This window comes from Dermacentor albipictus, chromosome 1, assembly GCF_038994185.2.
Source record: "Dermacentor albipictus isolate Rhodes 1998 colony chromosome 1, USDA_Dalb.pri_finalv2, whole genome shotgun sequence".
Classification (NCBI taxonomy): Eukaryota; Metazoa; Arthropoda; class Arachnida; order Ixodida; family Ixodidae; genus Dermacentor; species Dermacentor albipictus.
In genome coordinates, this window is record NC_091821.1 from 454,911,709 (window position 1) to 454,927,817 (window position 16,109).

Sequence of the window (16,109 nt, forward strand, 5' to 3'; positions counted from 1 at the left end):
CTCTTGTTAACGCTAGTTTGGAAGACATTGCGAGACGGTGACAGAGGAAATGGATTGCGTATGCAGGTTAACCTGCATGGAGCTGAGGATGGCTCTTCTGCGGATGAAGACGCTGGTGCGAGCGGACCGACCTCTGCTGCCGCAGCAACGGGCCCCGATAGCCGCCGCTTCTGGGCCACCTTCTATCGGCTGCGCTCCATCTGCTCACGGCTGGAACGCCGCATGCGACTGCACGCCTCCCCCATGTGGGCGCCGCCCCATGTGCCGACGGCTACAAGGAGCGGCTCGTCCCGAACGGCACAACCGAGATACATGATGCCGGCGGATGCGGCGGCTGCGAATCGTCGTGCGAACAGGATGTCCTCTGCTGGTTCATCCATGTGAGTGGGCAAGAGCGCTGGGGAAGCTCATTAATCGTCGAACACACAAATGTTTTGCAATACAGTATAATTCTATTATAACAGACATGGACATAAGGCAGTATTTTATGTAATGGAGTAACTATAGGTGTGGTTGGCACTGCTATGTCTTGGTGTGTTTTCTGCTGTTAAAGCAACTGCAAATGCAAGATCTGAGATGGAATCATAGGAAATCAAGTACAGTTCATCAAGTATTCATCACTTCTACGCTCAGCGTAGAAGTGGTGCAATCCTTTGAGAACTGTTTTTGAAAAGCCCGAGAAGGCATTTCATCATGTAAGCTGTCTTTCCATGCCCTCTGGCGCCATCGTATTCCGGTGTCGTGCACCAGCTCAATTTCGTTTGTTTCCCTTTGCCATCTTAAAGCACTGTGCAATAGGAAAAGAACAAAGTGTTTCTCAGGCCCCTTGGGCCCTGACAGCTCAATGCGTATTGGTGTTAGGTCTGCAACTGTTCTCTCCAGGTGAGCATGTCAAAACTTGCCACCAAAATGCCCTACTCCAAGAAGCTGCTTGACCCAGGCTGAATTCAAGGAGTGCGAACATCAGCTTGTTGAAGCTGCAAGAATTGCAATGTGCATCTTGGGCCACTTGTTCCCCTCCAGTTCAGTGCACGTCAGTGTTTCGTGCTGCAACAATTCATGCAAAGCTTCGCGTTACATAGATGTCAACTACAGTTGTCAAATTTGTTTTGTGATATCAGGTTGTATATAAACAAAGTTCTACTTTGTACAACTGCACCATGCAAGTTTTTTCTTTAGGTAACTATAAGAAACTTTGTGCTTGAGCCATTCTTGAACCAACCAGGGAGACAGAAGAATGGAAAGTTGAGCAGATTGCATGTTTGAATCGCGTGCAAATCGTGATGCTATATGGACTGCAGCATGGTCCTATCGCAAGAGGATGTCTAGGCTAAGCACAAAGGTGACTGGATGGGCCAAACCTGCAACGAGACTATTCTTTTTATTCACGAGAGCATGTGGCTTGTGCAATCTGAATAGCACCTAGTAATGGCAGAATCAAGCTGGGCAAAGAAGACAAGGGTACCAGCGGAGTTCGAATTGTTATTTAACCGTGTAGCTTCTAACTTCACAGCATAATATGGTAAAGAACACAGCAGCATATGCATAATATGGTAAAGAAGCCAAAGAGATTGTACCTTGTGTCTTTGATTGCTTGCACGAATGCAGTGAACTCTGAAGCTGCAAACAGCAAATACTACAGTGGACTGTGTGGTGTAGCATGAAGCGGGACAAGGGACACAGGAAAAAAACTAGGAAAACTAACTAGCCTATACCATCACCCTTCTAAACTGCGGTAGAACCTCGTTCATACGTATTGCAAAAATGCACGAGAAAAAAAAAAACATCCTAACCGAGAAAATGTGCTATCCACAGTAACAAAACAATGTAACAGACTCAGCTGTAGTTGACATCCACGTGATGCGAAGCGTTGCACGAATCGTTGCGCACGAGCCACGAGATGCCTACGCGCAACGAGCTTTGGCAGCCTGAGACACGCGTCATCTTCCCATTGCGTCGTGTTTCAAGATGACGATGGGAAACCGAAATGAAATCGAGCTGGTGGGCGGTGCCGTATGCTGCCGAAGCAAAATGTGACGCTTGCATCGCACCGCCTACAGCAGGGAACAGCGGCGCATTTGGATTATCGCCTGCTCAAAGCGTGCAGCACGCTACCAATGGCACTATGCCCCACACGCTGTAGAACAGATAGGTGAAGAGGCTTATCGCAATAGGTTTGACAGTGGTGGCTATGAATGCGGTGCGCAACAATCCAGGAGATGAGTTGGTACTGGAATAAGAATCTGAGTGCACGCTGACGTTTTCACATGAGCCAGGCGAACAAGTATTGTGGGGAAAGCTGATGTGGCGGGCGACTACTGTTCTAAGTTGCGCGCATGTCGCGCATTTTCTTGTTTACATGGTATCTAACGTGTAGAATACCTATCGGAGTTGGGCATTGTACGGAATGTTGGTGCTGAAAAAATCACGTTTTTCGTTGATACGAGGTCGTATCAGTGCGGTTCTACTGTACGCACAATGTATTTCTCATGCCTTTTCGTCGTCGCATTCATTTCATGGTGTGTATAACCATGCTTCATTTGGGATCAGATTGTGCACCAGGAGGTGCGCACTTTTTTTTCCTAATGCGTGGAAGAGATTTGTGCCAGCACAGAGACTACACAGCACAATCTAACTACAGTGATGATGCCAGTTGATGCTACAACACAGATAAGCCGCAAACGCATCTAAATTGGTTCCTACTACTACTACAGTAAAACCTTGTCAGTTCGACCCTTATTAATCGGAAATACTGTAATTCGGTAAATCGAATAATTCAGACTTATCCTCTGGTCCCGTCAGGCTTTTGCATTATTTAATACGACCAAACTCTCAGTAATTTGAACATATTTGGCCGCACATCAGTTAATTCGGATAACTCTCAGAGCTAGGCAAGTACGGAGCGCTGCAAATGTGCGACGTGAAAGAGCAAAAGCGGCACTAGCGTCCAGCTGAAATGAAACAGCGGAGTCTGCATCACCGTAGTCATCAGTGGAAATTGTACGTGAATGACAGCAACACCATAACGTTTCATGCCTAATTGTTCCTTCAAAGCCTATTCTTGCATCAATGCCATGCATGAAACCACAATAGCTGCGTGCCTTCATAAATGCATAGGTGCCATCCATGATCGCATAATGGCTGCCACAGTTTCATGCACAGGAGTTGCGCCAAACAGTAGCTTCGTTTTGACTTGGTGTGCATGTCAGCCACATGCCTTTTAAACCGTGCAAGCACCATCCATGATCGCATCGATAGCGACCGCACTTTCATCCAGAGTTGTTGCAGCAAATGGTAGTCTTGTTTTGACTCAGTGCAAAGGTCTTGAGGATGAAAAGCACTGGCTACATTGAGATGGATGAACTATCTGTTGGCAGTCAGCTCGCTGGCAAAAAAATAATAATCGTGATATGCTTTCTAGAGTGAAAAGTGTATCCAGGATGAAAATGCGTACCACCGTTGCACTGCGAAGGAAGTTGTGAGGACTTCACCTGGGAGAGTGCAAATCCAGGGAGTCTACCAACCAGGAAAACTGGGAATTCTCAGAGATTTTGAGTAGTCTGGAAAAACTCAGGGAAAAGTCAGGGAATTTGTGCTTCTATCAGGGAAAATTAGCTGTAATTTTATTGAAAGGGTCAAAAGTCGAGGTAATGCTGGCTCGAGTAACAGACAGAAATCGTAATGAATTGTCTTTGACGCCCGGTCGTCGGCTGGAGGAGTTGCCATTGCAGAGTCAACGACAGACTTTCCGGATTCCCGATAATTTGGATGGCTTCGCGGCACCACCATGTACCCCATAGAGTCAGTGTATCAGAACGTCGGAAATTTCGGACGTAAGAACTCTTTGCCGTCCGATTTTTCGGAGGTTTCGTCGTGACCGCAGGTCCGAAACGGCATTAATCAAAGCGACCACCGCTGCCATTTTGATTACCTTGCCGCCTCGAATCGGCGCTCTCACACGCTGATCCGCTGGCAGCCGTAGCCACCATGGCGGCAACGCTAGACTTAGCTGCTTCGACATTCGCTATGAAGCTTCTTGCCATTGGATGCCGTGTTTTTTATTGAAAGAATTCGTTGCTATCAGCAATGCCCTGCACTCTGCCTCTGTGGTCCTCGCGATGGGCTTAGAAGCTTGGAAAGCACGATGCGTTGCATAATGCCGGTTCCCGAAAGTCAGCTTCGCCTCCGTACACAAATGTTACTTGGTGAACCATATGCAAAAGTAATGCAGTGAAGCATAACAAGCGTGGGAAGGGGCTATTTGCAATGGGACAGCATGTATTCCTTAACTATACACGCATGGACCCGATATCTCTTGCGGCAGTATGAGCACCAATATGCCTAATACGTGTACCGACAGGCCTTCGGAGCGTTTTAGAATGTGCCTGTGGTGGTTTGAGCCCTTAAGAGAAGTAAATGGCATGCATTTATTTTTTTCCCACCGGCCGATTTTTCGGACGTTTTCGCGCCCCCTAGGGAGTTCAAAAATCGCACGTGGACTGTGCAACTGACCAAGAAGATGCTTCAAATGGGCCGTGGGACGAATGAGTGGCGGAAGGAGGTCAAGAACAGAAAGGACCTATGCATTGAGGAATGAACGGGAAAGGAAGTGTGCTGCCGCCGATTTGAAGGAGCTTGAGCTCAAGAAACAATGTTGGCTGATGCCGAGATGCAGGTGTCCCTCATCCAAACCAAAATAAAATTTTCAAAGCAGTGAAACACAACACTGAGGCGTTGTGTGTGGGCTGAGAGTATGTCAGGACAGTTGAGGTTGACTTACGAGCTCTTGAGAGAGAATCTCAATTGTGACAAAGTTCGGGCCTCGTACCAATGAGCTTGCTATCAGTTGATAGAAATAGCTCATATTCGAAAATATTTGCTTCTCTATGCATCTCCTTTTTATTCGTATTTGAGAATGTCCGACTCGATTTGCAATTTTTTTCGAAGACATTTTATTTAATGTGCATTCTCCTAACCCCTCCCTTCTATTCTCTTTTTGAATAACATAAACACTACTCCTTAGTATTCATATTGGACTAAGTCGCTTTATTTAAGTTTTTCGTATGCTTACTAGAGAGTGACGGCATCGGGCGATATGGTTTCAGCCCGTCTTGACATAAAACATATTTCTGCATCACTCAGAGAATTTCGCAAAGGCACTCGGGGAATTTGGAAATGTCACCTTGGTGGACACCCTGTAATCAGTCACGAGATGACAAAAATTGCAGCTTCCGCACTGCTTTTCTGCAAAATGAAGGCATGATTTGCTGACTCATTTGGTAAATTAAAGTTTGTTGACGTAGTAAGCATTTGTTCAACATTCTGTTAATTCGGTCACTTTTTCCGGTCCCATGAAATATGAATTAATGAGGTTTTACTGTGTATATATTTAGGCTGTTTCTCAATTAAACCAAGTTCCATGTTGCTGCAGTCTCCATTTCTTTCACTGTTCCGTCCCGTATTAAAGGGAACTATTGTACCAAAACAGGCAAATCACACTCCTGAGGCAATCTTAGATCTTTCTTTTTTTTCACTCCGTGTCTCAGTTTAGTTGTTGATTTTCACATTCAAAATAATGCCTCTGGTGTGTTGCACCATCCTTATTAAAGCGAAGGTAGAAAAAAAAGTAATGCTGCCTAAAGTGTGCAAGTCTGTGTTTGTTTCTATTTAGTTATTTTATAGTTGTAATGCATGCAGAGAATACCATAAGAAAGGGCCTATACAGTTAAAAATATGATACTGTATTTACCGTATTTACTCGCATAATGATCGCACTTTTTTCGCCAGAAAAATTGACGCAAATTCAGGGGTGCGATCATTACGCGGGTTAAATTTCCCGCAAAAAAAAAAAAATTTTTCCGTCCCGCGTTTGCTGCGGGATGCGGGTGCGGGACACCAAAACAAAAATGGCGGCCGGCAGAGCAAGCCGAATGCGCCGAACGCGATTTTTTTTTTTCTTCTCGTGAGTACATTAGGGCATTGAAACAGTTTCTTCCGTATCAGTGATGAATAATATCGTTAATATCAACAAATCTGCGGCTATAACGTAGCCATGTCCACTTTGAGGGGACAGAAACAGACGGGCGCACTTAGCTGACAGTGACAGAAACGCATGGCCGGTGTGCTGCGGAAACTGCGGCATCTGTCTTCACTACTATCCTAACACGGCACGTTTCCGCTAAAGGTGGGCGAATATCTTAGCTGTGTTACAAGCGTCGGTGTATGAATAGGGTACACATTTAACGTCTCCGTGTAAACGTGGCTACTATCATTGCCGCGCGCGATTTGTTGCGTGCTCACGAGTGCAGATGAAAAGAATCGAAAGGCGCCTATTTTGCTTTTGTTGACCACAACCATTATAAAGCCTGCCCATAATAAAGGCAAGTTAGGTTGTACCTCTTTTTGTCATGGAAGATCGGAAAGTGATGAAAGTAATGAAATGAGGCATCTGCTTAAGAATGTTGGGTGCGTGCAGACGAGTCGTTGGCGTAGCATTCGACAGATTGTAAGCGCGATCATTATTAGCTAGACTTGGCACACAACATATCGCTGCGGCAAGTTCGGGGTGCGATCATTACACGGGAAATAAAAAAAATCGAATTTTGACGACAAAATTCAGGGGTGCGATCATTACGCGAGTGCGATCATTATGCGAGTAAATACGGTACTCAATTCTAATACCCCTGTCACACTGGACATTCTTATGTCATTAGATTCAAATGAAATTCGATGCAACGAATGCCATTCAAACCATAGTGGTGATACACAGGAAAAAGTAATGTCATTCGGTCATGATATCGATGGCAATCATTGCAAAAAAAAAAAAAATTGCGAGAAAAGGAGAACAAGCATTGTGTAGAATGTCTGAAAAATAAATGTTTGCTTTAATATAACTATGGGGTGTCGGTCCACTAAAATAACACATGTATAAAACTTCTAATTCCAGAATCTCAGGCCACTATAAGCCAAAACAAGGCTTAACCAGCTTGATAGCCATAGCCGACAAGTTGCGGACGAACAATATCACTTACATGGCAGCGCTGAATGATGATGCTCAGTTGCAGTAGGTAAAGCGGTTAGTTGATGTGTGCTTTCCATTGCGAGCAATGCATACTAATCAGCGGCTGGATCATCAAATAGGTACAGATGCCATTAGAGATGCTAAAAAACATGCACAAAGGCGCCCGATTGTTTACAGTATGGCCGACTTGTAAAGTGACGGCCGCCACACCACATTTTGGGACAGCCTGCGGTACAGTCTTTCTCTAGTTAAAATGATAGATTCCTTAAACCACGCAAAATTGCCTCTTCACTCGAGCACTTCTGAAATTACAAACGTTCAATGTCATATTTTGTCTTGTCCCTGGGGTGGAGAGTATACATTCGCTTCGACTGCAAAGCCAAATGAGTTTCTCGAACTCATTCGATTACAGAAGTTATTCGATTCTAATGGCAATAAATATCGCTGTGTAGCAGCTGAATAATGTCATTTGATTCTAATGCCATTCGATTCGAATGACATTAAAACGTCCAGTGTAACAGGGGTATAACACATTTATATTGTAAAAGAAAAAGATAAAATACTGAAAGAAGACTTGCATTATTAAATTTGAGTGCGAAACGAATACTAGAATAGTGACAATTATTAACATTGGAAGAAAGAATTCCTGTAATACTCTTCAATCCACACGTTCCCGCAGTTGTGGGAGCTGCAGTAGTTGTGTGCAAGCTCTGCAAGTTTGTTGAAGCTGCCATAGTTTGCAAGATGTCCAATAAATGCTGAATCTCTAATGCATAGAAAGCATGAGAGATGAGATACTGTGTGTTGTGGATGCTGAGAAGGAGTCCTCTGATAGCAACGATGAGCAATCTCCAGCCCACTTTTTTTAAAGTGCTAGCATGTCGCCATTACTCTCCCTCAGACCATGAAAAGCTGCTGAGGGAAGAACCAAAGGCATTACAGTATAGATACTTAGAGCACAGCAAAAGACAATTTTGTAAAGTGCCTCTTTCGTCTTTTCCAACTAGCCCACCTACCTTTCCTAACCAAAAGCATCACATTTATAATTCCTTGAAGCACGAAATCGAGGTGTTTGTTTCAATCGAGGACGTTGCGTTTCTGATTTATGGGCATGAAAATAGAAGGCACATTATAATCGACGGTGCATTAGAATCAGGTAAATACGGTAATAGTATGTGTCACTATATGAGTCAGCATGCCCATTGGCTTTTTGTGCTTGTTGGAGACCAGAGAGGCAGTTCATCTTTTTTCTAGGGGTGTCGGTCTCAAAAGCTCAGCTCCTCAATTTCATGCAGTTCCTCTGCCGGACCTTCATCGACGGCCTCGTCTTCGTCGGGTCGTGGAGCGGGCTTGCCGTCGACACACCCAGATGTGTCGCTGTCGCTAGTGTCGCTGCTCGCACGTCTGCAGATGTCGCTGCAGAGCCTGAGCAGTGCTGCCCTGACCACGGCTGTCGCTCGGGAACAGATCCACCAGGTCAGTGGCATGCTGCTTGGCATTTCATCTTCACTGAACTGACATCATGATGACTGACAGGGGACATGAGTCTTCGAGGCTGAAAATTGCTGAATAACGTTTGATCTCAGTAAGACCAACTTCAGAGGACTGTGGCAAATTGTTCGTTTTTCTGAAGTGTCCTTATAGTGAAAGCCCCAAAACTAACCATTTCACCCATTAGTTCGTCGATTGTCTCTGTATAAGCTATCCACAAAAATGTCTCTGTTGGCTCTCAGCTCATGCTGTTGCTATTTTCTATACATTCTGCTGCCATGTACAACCGAAGCACTGTATTAGCCCCGAGAACGAACTACAGGGGCGCTGCGAGCGCTGCTCGCATGACGTCAGGGCACGGACTCGCGCCTGTTGTCTGCTACAGTTTGGGCGGTGTCCGGGTGCCTTCTGCAGTGTTTTCTTTTCTTCGCTCTCGTTCCCTCTGCTTGTATACTTATGGAGGTCGTCTCAAATATATTTTTACGATGTCTTCGTTCGCGAAAATGTATTCAAAGAGCTTATTTTTTAGGTGACAATACAGTTCTCAAATTCAACGCTACAGTGCCAGCCGAAGGAGTGTAGATGAGCCCATTGCAGTTTTTTTTGGCGTCCTGGCCGTGACGTCACTCGCGAGAGGGTGCCACTACAAATTCTCGCGGCTAATAGCATGAGCGGTGCATGCAATAGAGATGCTGATTCCAAGAAAACCACTTACAATTAGGAAGCTATGTGTCGCCTCCTAAATGCAATGTTTTTTGTTTCTTTGTTTTTCACGTTCCTTGCCAAGGACACCGCCGGTGGTCTCCCTCGAGGTAGACACCTGAACTATTCTGAAACACAAGTGCATGTAAATGACGCCATCCGGAAAGTGCGACGGTGTGGCAACCCTGCAAGCACAGATGTTGCATTTCTCTGCGCACGTAGCTGGTATGGCTGCAGGAAGAAGGCTGAAAAAAGGAAGTGATGCACCTCTGTTGCTAGGTGACACTTGTGTTGGCAGAGCACGTGCTTGAAAAACCTGATGCCTTGTCCCCTCTGCAATAGAAAAAAAATTTAAAAATTCCTCCCACCATCTCACGTTTTTTGTGCTCTGGTTTTTATAACCCATGCGTTGCAGTATTCGCTTTCTTTGCCTTGTTTGCTGGCCTACTGTTCCAGATGCCATGAAAGATGCAGAAAAATCCAAATAATCCTTAGATTTCGGAGTAATAATTCGTAGTACCGATGTGTTGTTAACATGACATAAAAACTATCATTATTCTAAGAAGTCCAGTATTCGGAAAATCGTAGTACTGAAATATCTTTACATTTAAACTATCAGTAGTCAGCAGGGTATTTCTGAAAGGTTTACTAATCTGAAAAGTTGGTTAATGCGGTGTCTGTAGTAACATGGTTTCACTGTACTTTGTTTTGTTTCTACAATTTCATAATTGCTAGCATATTCCTCGTCGACATTGTGAAGTCTCCGTGTAAAGGTTGCATGGTTTCTCTGAAGTCAACTGCATAAAACAGGCATTGCTGAACTGCCTTCCTGCATGGCTGTGGGGGGAAAGAAATGTGCATTTCTATGCTGTCTTAGGCACAAAAAGTTTGGTAGTCTTACGGACAGCACACACCTGTAATCGAATGTCTTTTCATTCTGTTCACTCAACACGGCCGCTGCAGCCTGACAACCTTGAAAGCAGTAGCGTTGTTTATGCATCCACAGAGATGCAAGAAGATTCTGTAGCAAACCACAGTCGAACCTTGTTGATACGATCCTCTTACGTACAATTTCCTGGTGCCAACCTTTGCGACTGACAACACAAAAAATGACCCAATACATTTATGCTTCTTATTTACCAGTTCGTGCGTTGCCAGAAAGCACTTATCTTTAGGCACCAACGTTTGGCACATTACCACACTACAATCATATGATATGTTTTCACTTGCTAGAGGCCGTGTAAACACGAAAAGGTGCAAGGCACCTGTGATCGGGAACAGTAGCCGTCCTCTGCAGCGGCTTCCCGACAATACTCGGCTGCCCATCTCACGTAAAAACACCGGCGCATATTAAGTTTCCTATTCCAGTGCCAGCGAATCTCCTCCCGGGTCGTCCTTTGCCACAATCACAGCTATTGCAGCCAACCCTATCACGATAAGCATCTTCACTTATCTGTTTCAAAGCACGTGGGGCGTAGTGCCATTAGAAGCATACTGCACGCTTTGAATAGGTGATAATCCAAATGTGCCGTCGTTCCCTGCTGCAGGCACCGGGAAGCGAGCATCGTGTTTTATTTGGATAGCATTGTAGGCATCGTACTCTGGCTCAATTTCATTTCAATTTTCCATTGCCATCTTAAAACATTACCCAATAGGAAGACGACAGCGTGCGTCTCGGGTTGCGCAGGCCCTACCCACTGAACACGTAACAGCGATTCGTACTACGACAATTTGCACTCATTGGGTATGTCAACATTTCCCGCCAAAATGCCCCACTCCAAGAAGCTGCTGACCCAGGCCGAATCCGAGGAGTGCAAACGTGAGCTTGCTGAAGCCGCAGAAATGACAGTGCACCATCTCGGGGCCACTTGGGCCTTGCCAGCTTGGCGCGCGTCGGCGTCTTGTGCTGCAACAATTCATGCAACGCATCGAATTGCGTAAATGTTAACATTTCACTCTGCCAAATTTTTTAGTGACTCAGATAGTATGTTGTTGCGGTTAGTGCGTTTTTTTCTAGCTCTTTATTTCCTAAATGTATGAATGAGGTTCTACTTTAATCATTTTAGAAGGATGCCTATATTGTGTCTGTTCCTTCAGGAGTGGTATTGCTAGCTGAGCTGGTGTTGTAGCCCAGTTCTCACGTTTTGTTGGCTCAGCAGCATGCTTGCCTAGGCAGGATGAAATTCAGCTTCTCTCTTTTTCTTTAATTCAATAAGCCATCAAAGTAAGTAATTTAGAACCATTTATTAGGATTAAGATTTGGTACCACCGTAACCTTGACTATGTGTCAGCGGTTAGTGAGAAGTGACCTACTCTTACCATAACATCCGAATTTTAGTCTGCCACCGATTGCTATGCGCACATGTTGGTTGTTCACAGTTGAAACCCCCTAATTGCATAACCTTTGGATACAAAGAAGGAACACCAAATCATCATTAGTGCAGGAAACTAATGCCTGTCACTTTGCTTTTCTTTAGGGATTGGCAAATATTTGAAGTTTTAAATACCAATGGAATGTTACAGTATTACTATTCATATTTGAAAATTAACCACAGTCGCACCTTTATATAACGATGTACTTGCAACAAAAAACTTTGTTGAATCACGAATTTCATCAATTCAAAGTTTTACAATTTCAGCAGTAAAAATCATTTCACAAATTTTTACATTACTCTTGGTGTATACAGTAGACTTCCGTTAATTGACTTCAGTTAATTCAATTTTTTGGCTTATTCGATTTTGACCAGTGGTTCCTGCCGGCACCCATGCACACAGAGTTTCTCACTATAATACCTAGAGGGAAATCTGGCACTGCTGCGCTGTGGTATGCATGGGAATGCCGGTATAATGTGACTTTGGATTGGCATCGTTCTTGGAGAGTAGTCAGGACACCTTGAAGATGCGACTGCCGAGCACCATTCCATCTGTCACGACTCATTTTCTACTAAAACAGCACGTAAAGAACTGTGTTAGCCTTAATGTTACACAGAAACAAGTTTTTTTTTAAATTATGAGAACTTGTTATTGCATGTACAATTACATGAAGTGTAAAAGTTATCAGTGGGCCGCTAAAGTTGGAGGACAGACGACAAGATATGCGCTCGCTTTGGAAGAGTTTATCGTCTGTTCTTGCTTTTCTTTGCTTGGTTATGTAATCTAGGTGAGTAAACTTCATTGCGAGATGAAATGTTGGTGAAAACATTTTTTGTGAAGATTTGACTTTAAGAATGCATTATTTGTGTAGCCATATCCACGTTTTAGACGAAGCCTTTTACAATACCAACCAACACAAGCCTCGCAGACGCTATACCGTCATTCCCATGACTGCACAGTGCCCCTTAGGAAACTCCCATAGACAGTGGTGCCAGATTTCCCTCTAGCTATTAAAGTGAGAAACTCTATGCCCATGCATTTCTGTGGCTCCCAACGTTCGTTACTGTGGTCCTAAATTTAGCCTTTGCTGCATAATTTGAACTTCATCAGTCAGCATACATGCACCTGACTCCTATGGTTGCCCCAATAGTGACCTTTTCAGTAGCAGTATATGTCTCGGCAGACCTTGGGCAACAGTAGGCTCATTGAACACACGTCATCCCTTCTCAAAAACACCTATTTTCAGCCTGCCTTTGGAAGATTTTCAAGCGTTAACCAAAGCTCACATTGTCCGACTGCGGCATTTATCCAATTCTAGCACGCGCCGTTTTGTTTTTGAGAACATTGGGTCGAAGGTTGCCTGTGTGGTGCAATTGCACACAATACCAATATCGCCTTTGCGACGTCCGTATGCTTTACCGCATAACACAAACATATTGCGTTGAAGCTGACTTCAGGAAAGAAATCGCCGCTGTGCAACACGTATTAAACCTTTGCCGACTTTTCTTGCTAATAAAATCAGTGCGGGTTAGATTTCTACTCTGTTTAGGAGATTTAATGTAATATAGGTGTTGATTTAATGTAATATAGGTAGGTGTTCTTCTTTCGACTTATAGAAAGTAGCCGTGAGTTCGATTGTGAAGCATGTTAGAATCTGGAAAATGCTACCAAATGAAACAACGGTGTGCATTGACATATTTTCTGCATATTGCTTAATTCAAACTGCCAGATGATTCGATCACTTTCGTTGGGCCCGTCGGGTTCGAATTAATGCGAGTCGACTAGTATCATGTCACTAATCACTTACAAATAAATCGCAAGAATGCCGGGCCATGATAGTGCAGTTATGAGCGCTAGCTAAGGTAATCGCAAATAAGGTAATCGCAAATAGAATCGGAAACACCTTAGACTTCTCTCAAGCAAAGGACCAGGCAGGATTCCGTAAAGGCTACTCAACAATAGATCATATTCACACTATCAATCAGGTGATAGAGAAATGTGCTGAATATAACCAACCCTTATATATAGCTTTCATTGATTACGAGAAAGCATTTGATTCTGTCGAAACCTCAGCAGTCATGGAGGCATTACGAAACCAGGGTGTAGATGAGCCGTATGTAAAAATACTGGAAGATATCTATAGCGGCTCCACAGCCACCGTAGTCCTCCACAAAGAAAGCAACAAAATCCCAATAAAGAAAGGCGTCAGACAGGGAGATACGATCTCCCCAATGCTATTCACAGCATGTCTACAGGAGGTATTCAGAGACCTGGATTGGGAAGAATTGGGGATAAAAGTTAATGGAGAATACCTTAGTAACTTGCGATTCGCTGATGATATTGCCTTGCTTAGTAACTCAGGGGACCAACTGCAATGCATGCTCACTGACCTGGAGAGGCAAAGCAGAAGAGTGGGTGTAAAAACTAATCTGCAGAACACTAAAGTAATGTTTAACAGTCTCGGAAGAGAACAGCAGTTTACGATAGGTAGTGAGGCACTGGAAGTGGTGAGGGGATACATCTACTTAGGGCAGGTATTGACTGCGGATCCAGATCATGAGACTGAAATAATCAGAAGAATAAGAATGGGCTGGGGTGCGTTTGGTAGGCATTCTCAGATCATGAACAGCAGATTGCCATTATCCCTCAAGAGAAAAGTTTATAACAGCCGTGTCTTACCAGTACTCACGTACGGGGCAGAAACCTGGAGGCTTACGAAAAGGGTTCTGCTGAAATTGAGGACGACGCAACGAGCTATGGAAAGAAGAATGATAGGTGTAACGTTAAGGGATAAGAAAAGAGCAGATTGGGTGAGGGAACAAACGCGAGTTAATGACATCTTAGTTGAAATCAAGAAAAAGAAATGGGCATGGGCAGGACATGTAATGAGGAGGGAAGATAACCGATGGTCATTAAGGGTTACGGACTGGATTCCAAGGGAAGGGAAGCATAGCAGGGGGCGGCAGAAAGTTAGGTGGGCGGATGAGATTAAGAAGTTTGCAGGGACGGCATGGCCACAATTAGTACATGACCGGGGTTGTTGGAGAAATATGGGAGAGGCCTTTGCCCTGCAGTGGGCGTAACCAGGCGGCTGATGATGATGAGCGCTAGCATGTGCAGTGCAGATCGCTCCAATAGCAATGCATCGGTGTGGCTCACGGTATCTGAGATTTGTGTGTTGTGTTGTGCAAAGCCGTAAATCCTGGACGCCATGGCCGGCCGTGCTTAGTGCCCGCAGCTGTCATCATATGGCACCCTCAAATTAAAAACAAAAGTGCAAAAAGATACGGATAATTTTCTTGAGAAAAATAGAAATGTTGCACTTTCGCCAGAAATGCGGGGCATTGATTGCATTAGCAATAGAGAGAACTGCACGAAGTAAGGTTCATAGTTATGTGGGTGTCACATGTCACATGTGCTAAGACAAAGAAACCACTTGATGACCAAGAACACACGCTGTCGCAACGCAAGTGAATGCACCGTGCCTCAGAAACTTGAGATTACATGACCGCCATGCATGCTTCAACGGTGTTTTTTCCACTTAAACTTTTCTTGCAAAAGGACGTTTGCAAGTAGCATTTTCCTTGGCCGACATTTTATAGTTTTTTTGCTAGGTTTACCAGCCGTACAAGCCTCAAGTACATGCTTGAAATGGCCGATAACTTCGTTAAATTGAAAGTTTTTCACAAGATTACTTCATCAAATAGTGAAAAGCAGTCCACGGTTTTCAATGGAACTAAGATTGCAAAATGAAAATAGTTTGTTGCATTGCAAATTTCAATAAATCAAGGTTTTTTATATCGAGGCTTTGCTGCAATTCAGCAGGCTTGAAAAAAAAAAAATTACATGTCAGAAAAATTAGTTGGCAGACTTATGGGACGACCCCGAGTTGTCGGATGTTAACCTTTCCAAGATAGTAGATTCAAAAAGATGCAAGCATTTGAGTCGCATGCATTGATTCGTGGCTTTGTGCGGCTGCTTGGTCTATATGTTTCACACTGTGCTGCCTTTGAAAAATTTTGCGTTGGTTATTGTGCAGTACCATTTATAGTGTAGATATTCACAACTTTGGTGTCTTAAAGGGACACTAAAGTGAGAAATTATTTCTTCTGCATCAGTAAATTACTGTTCTGCAACACCAAAAACACCACTCTTACAACGATAAGACATTTCGTAAGCCAGAAAAAGCCCAAGAACAAAATACGGGTGGCGACGCCTGCTGAAGTTCCCGTACCTGGGGGCTGTGACGTCATGGATTTTGATGGCATCTTCTAGGGCCTACTAATTATATATAGCGCTACAGATTGACTACATTGTGTTCTAAAGGAACCAAATATTAAACATGGCAAGTTTCGGGAACCTTTATTCAGCCAACGCGGCCCAAATGCGAAAACATATTTTGGAATCCCTGACGTCACGCTGACCTACCGGCGCTGGGGTTTTGGCGCGAAATTCAAATACTGATACTTGGACCTTCATTTTCTCATCTAGTGATCAAACTATTTTTTTTAAATGACTGCCT

The 16,109-nt window shown here is 44.1% G+C and overlaps 1 protein-coding gene across 3 annotated transcripts in view; it reads left to right on the forward strand.

Annotated features, from left to right (window-relative positions):
• The window catches only part of LOC139054780 (activating molecule in BECN1-regulated autophagy protein 1A-like), a 123,053-nt gene that overhangs the window by 49,311 nt on the left and 57,633 nt on the right, over positions 1 to 16,109 (forward strand). For all 3 annotated transcript variants that reach the window (XM_070532385.1, XM_070532387.1, XM_070532386.1), the window contains 2 exons: positions 67 to 380; positions 8,317 to 8,497. In XM_070532385.1, the coding sequence (XP_070388486.1) occupies positions 67 to 380; positions 8,317 to 8,497 (495 nt within the window). The remainder of the gene's footprint in view (positions 1 to 66; positions 381 to 8,316; positions 8,498 to 16,109) is intronic.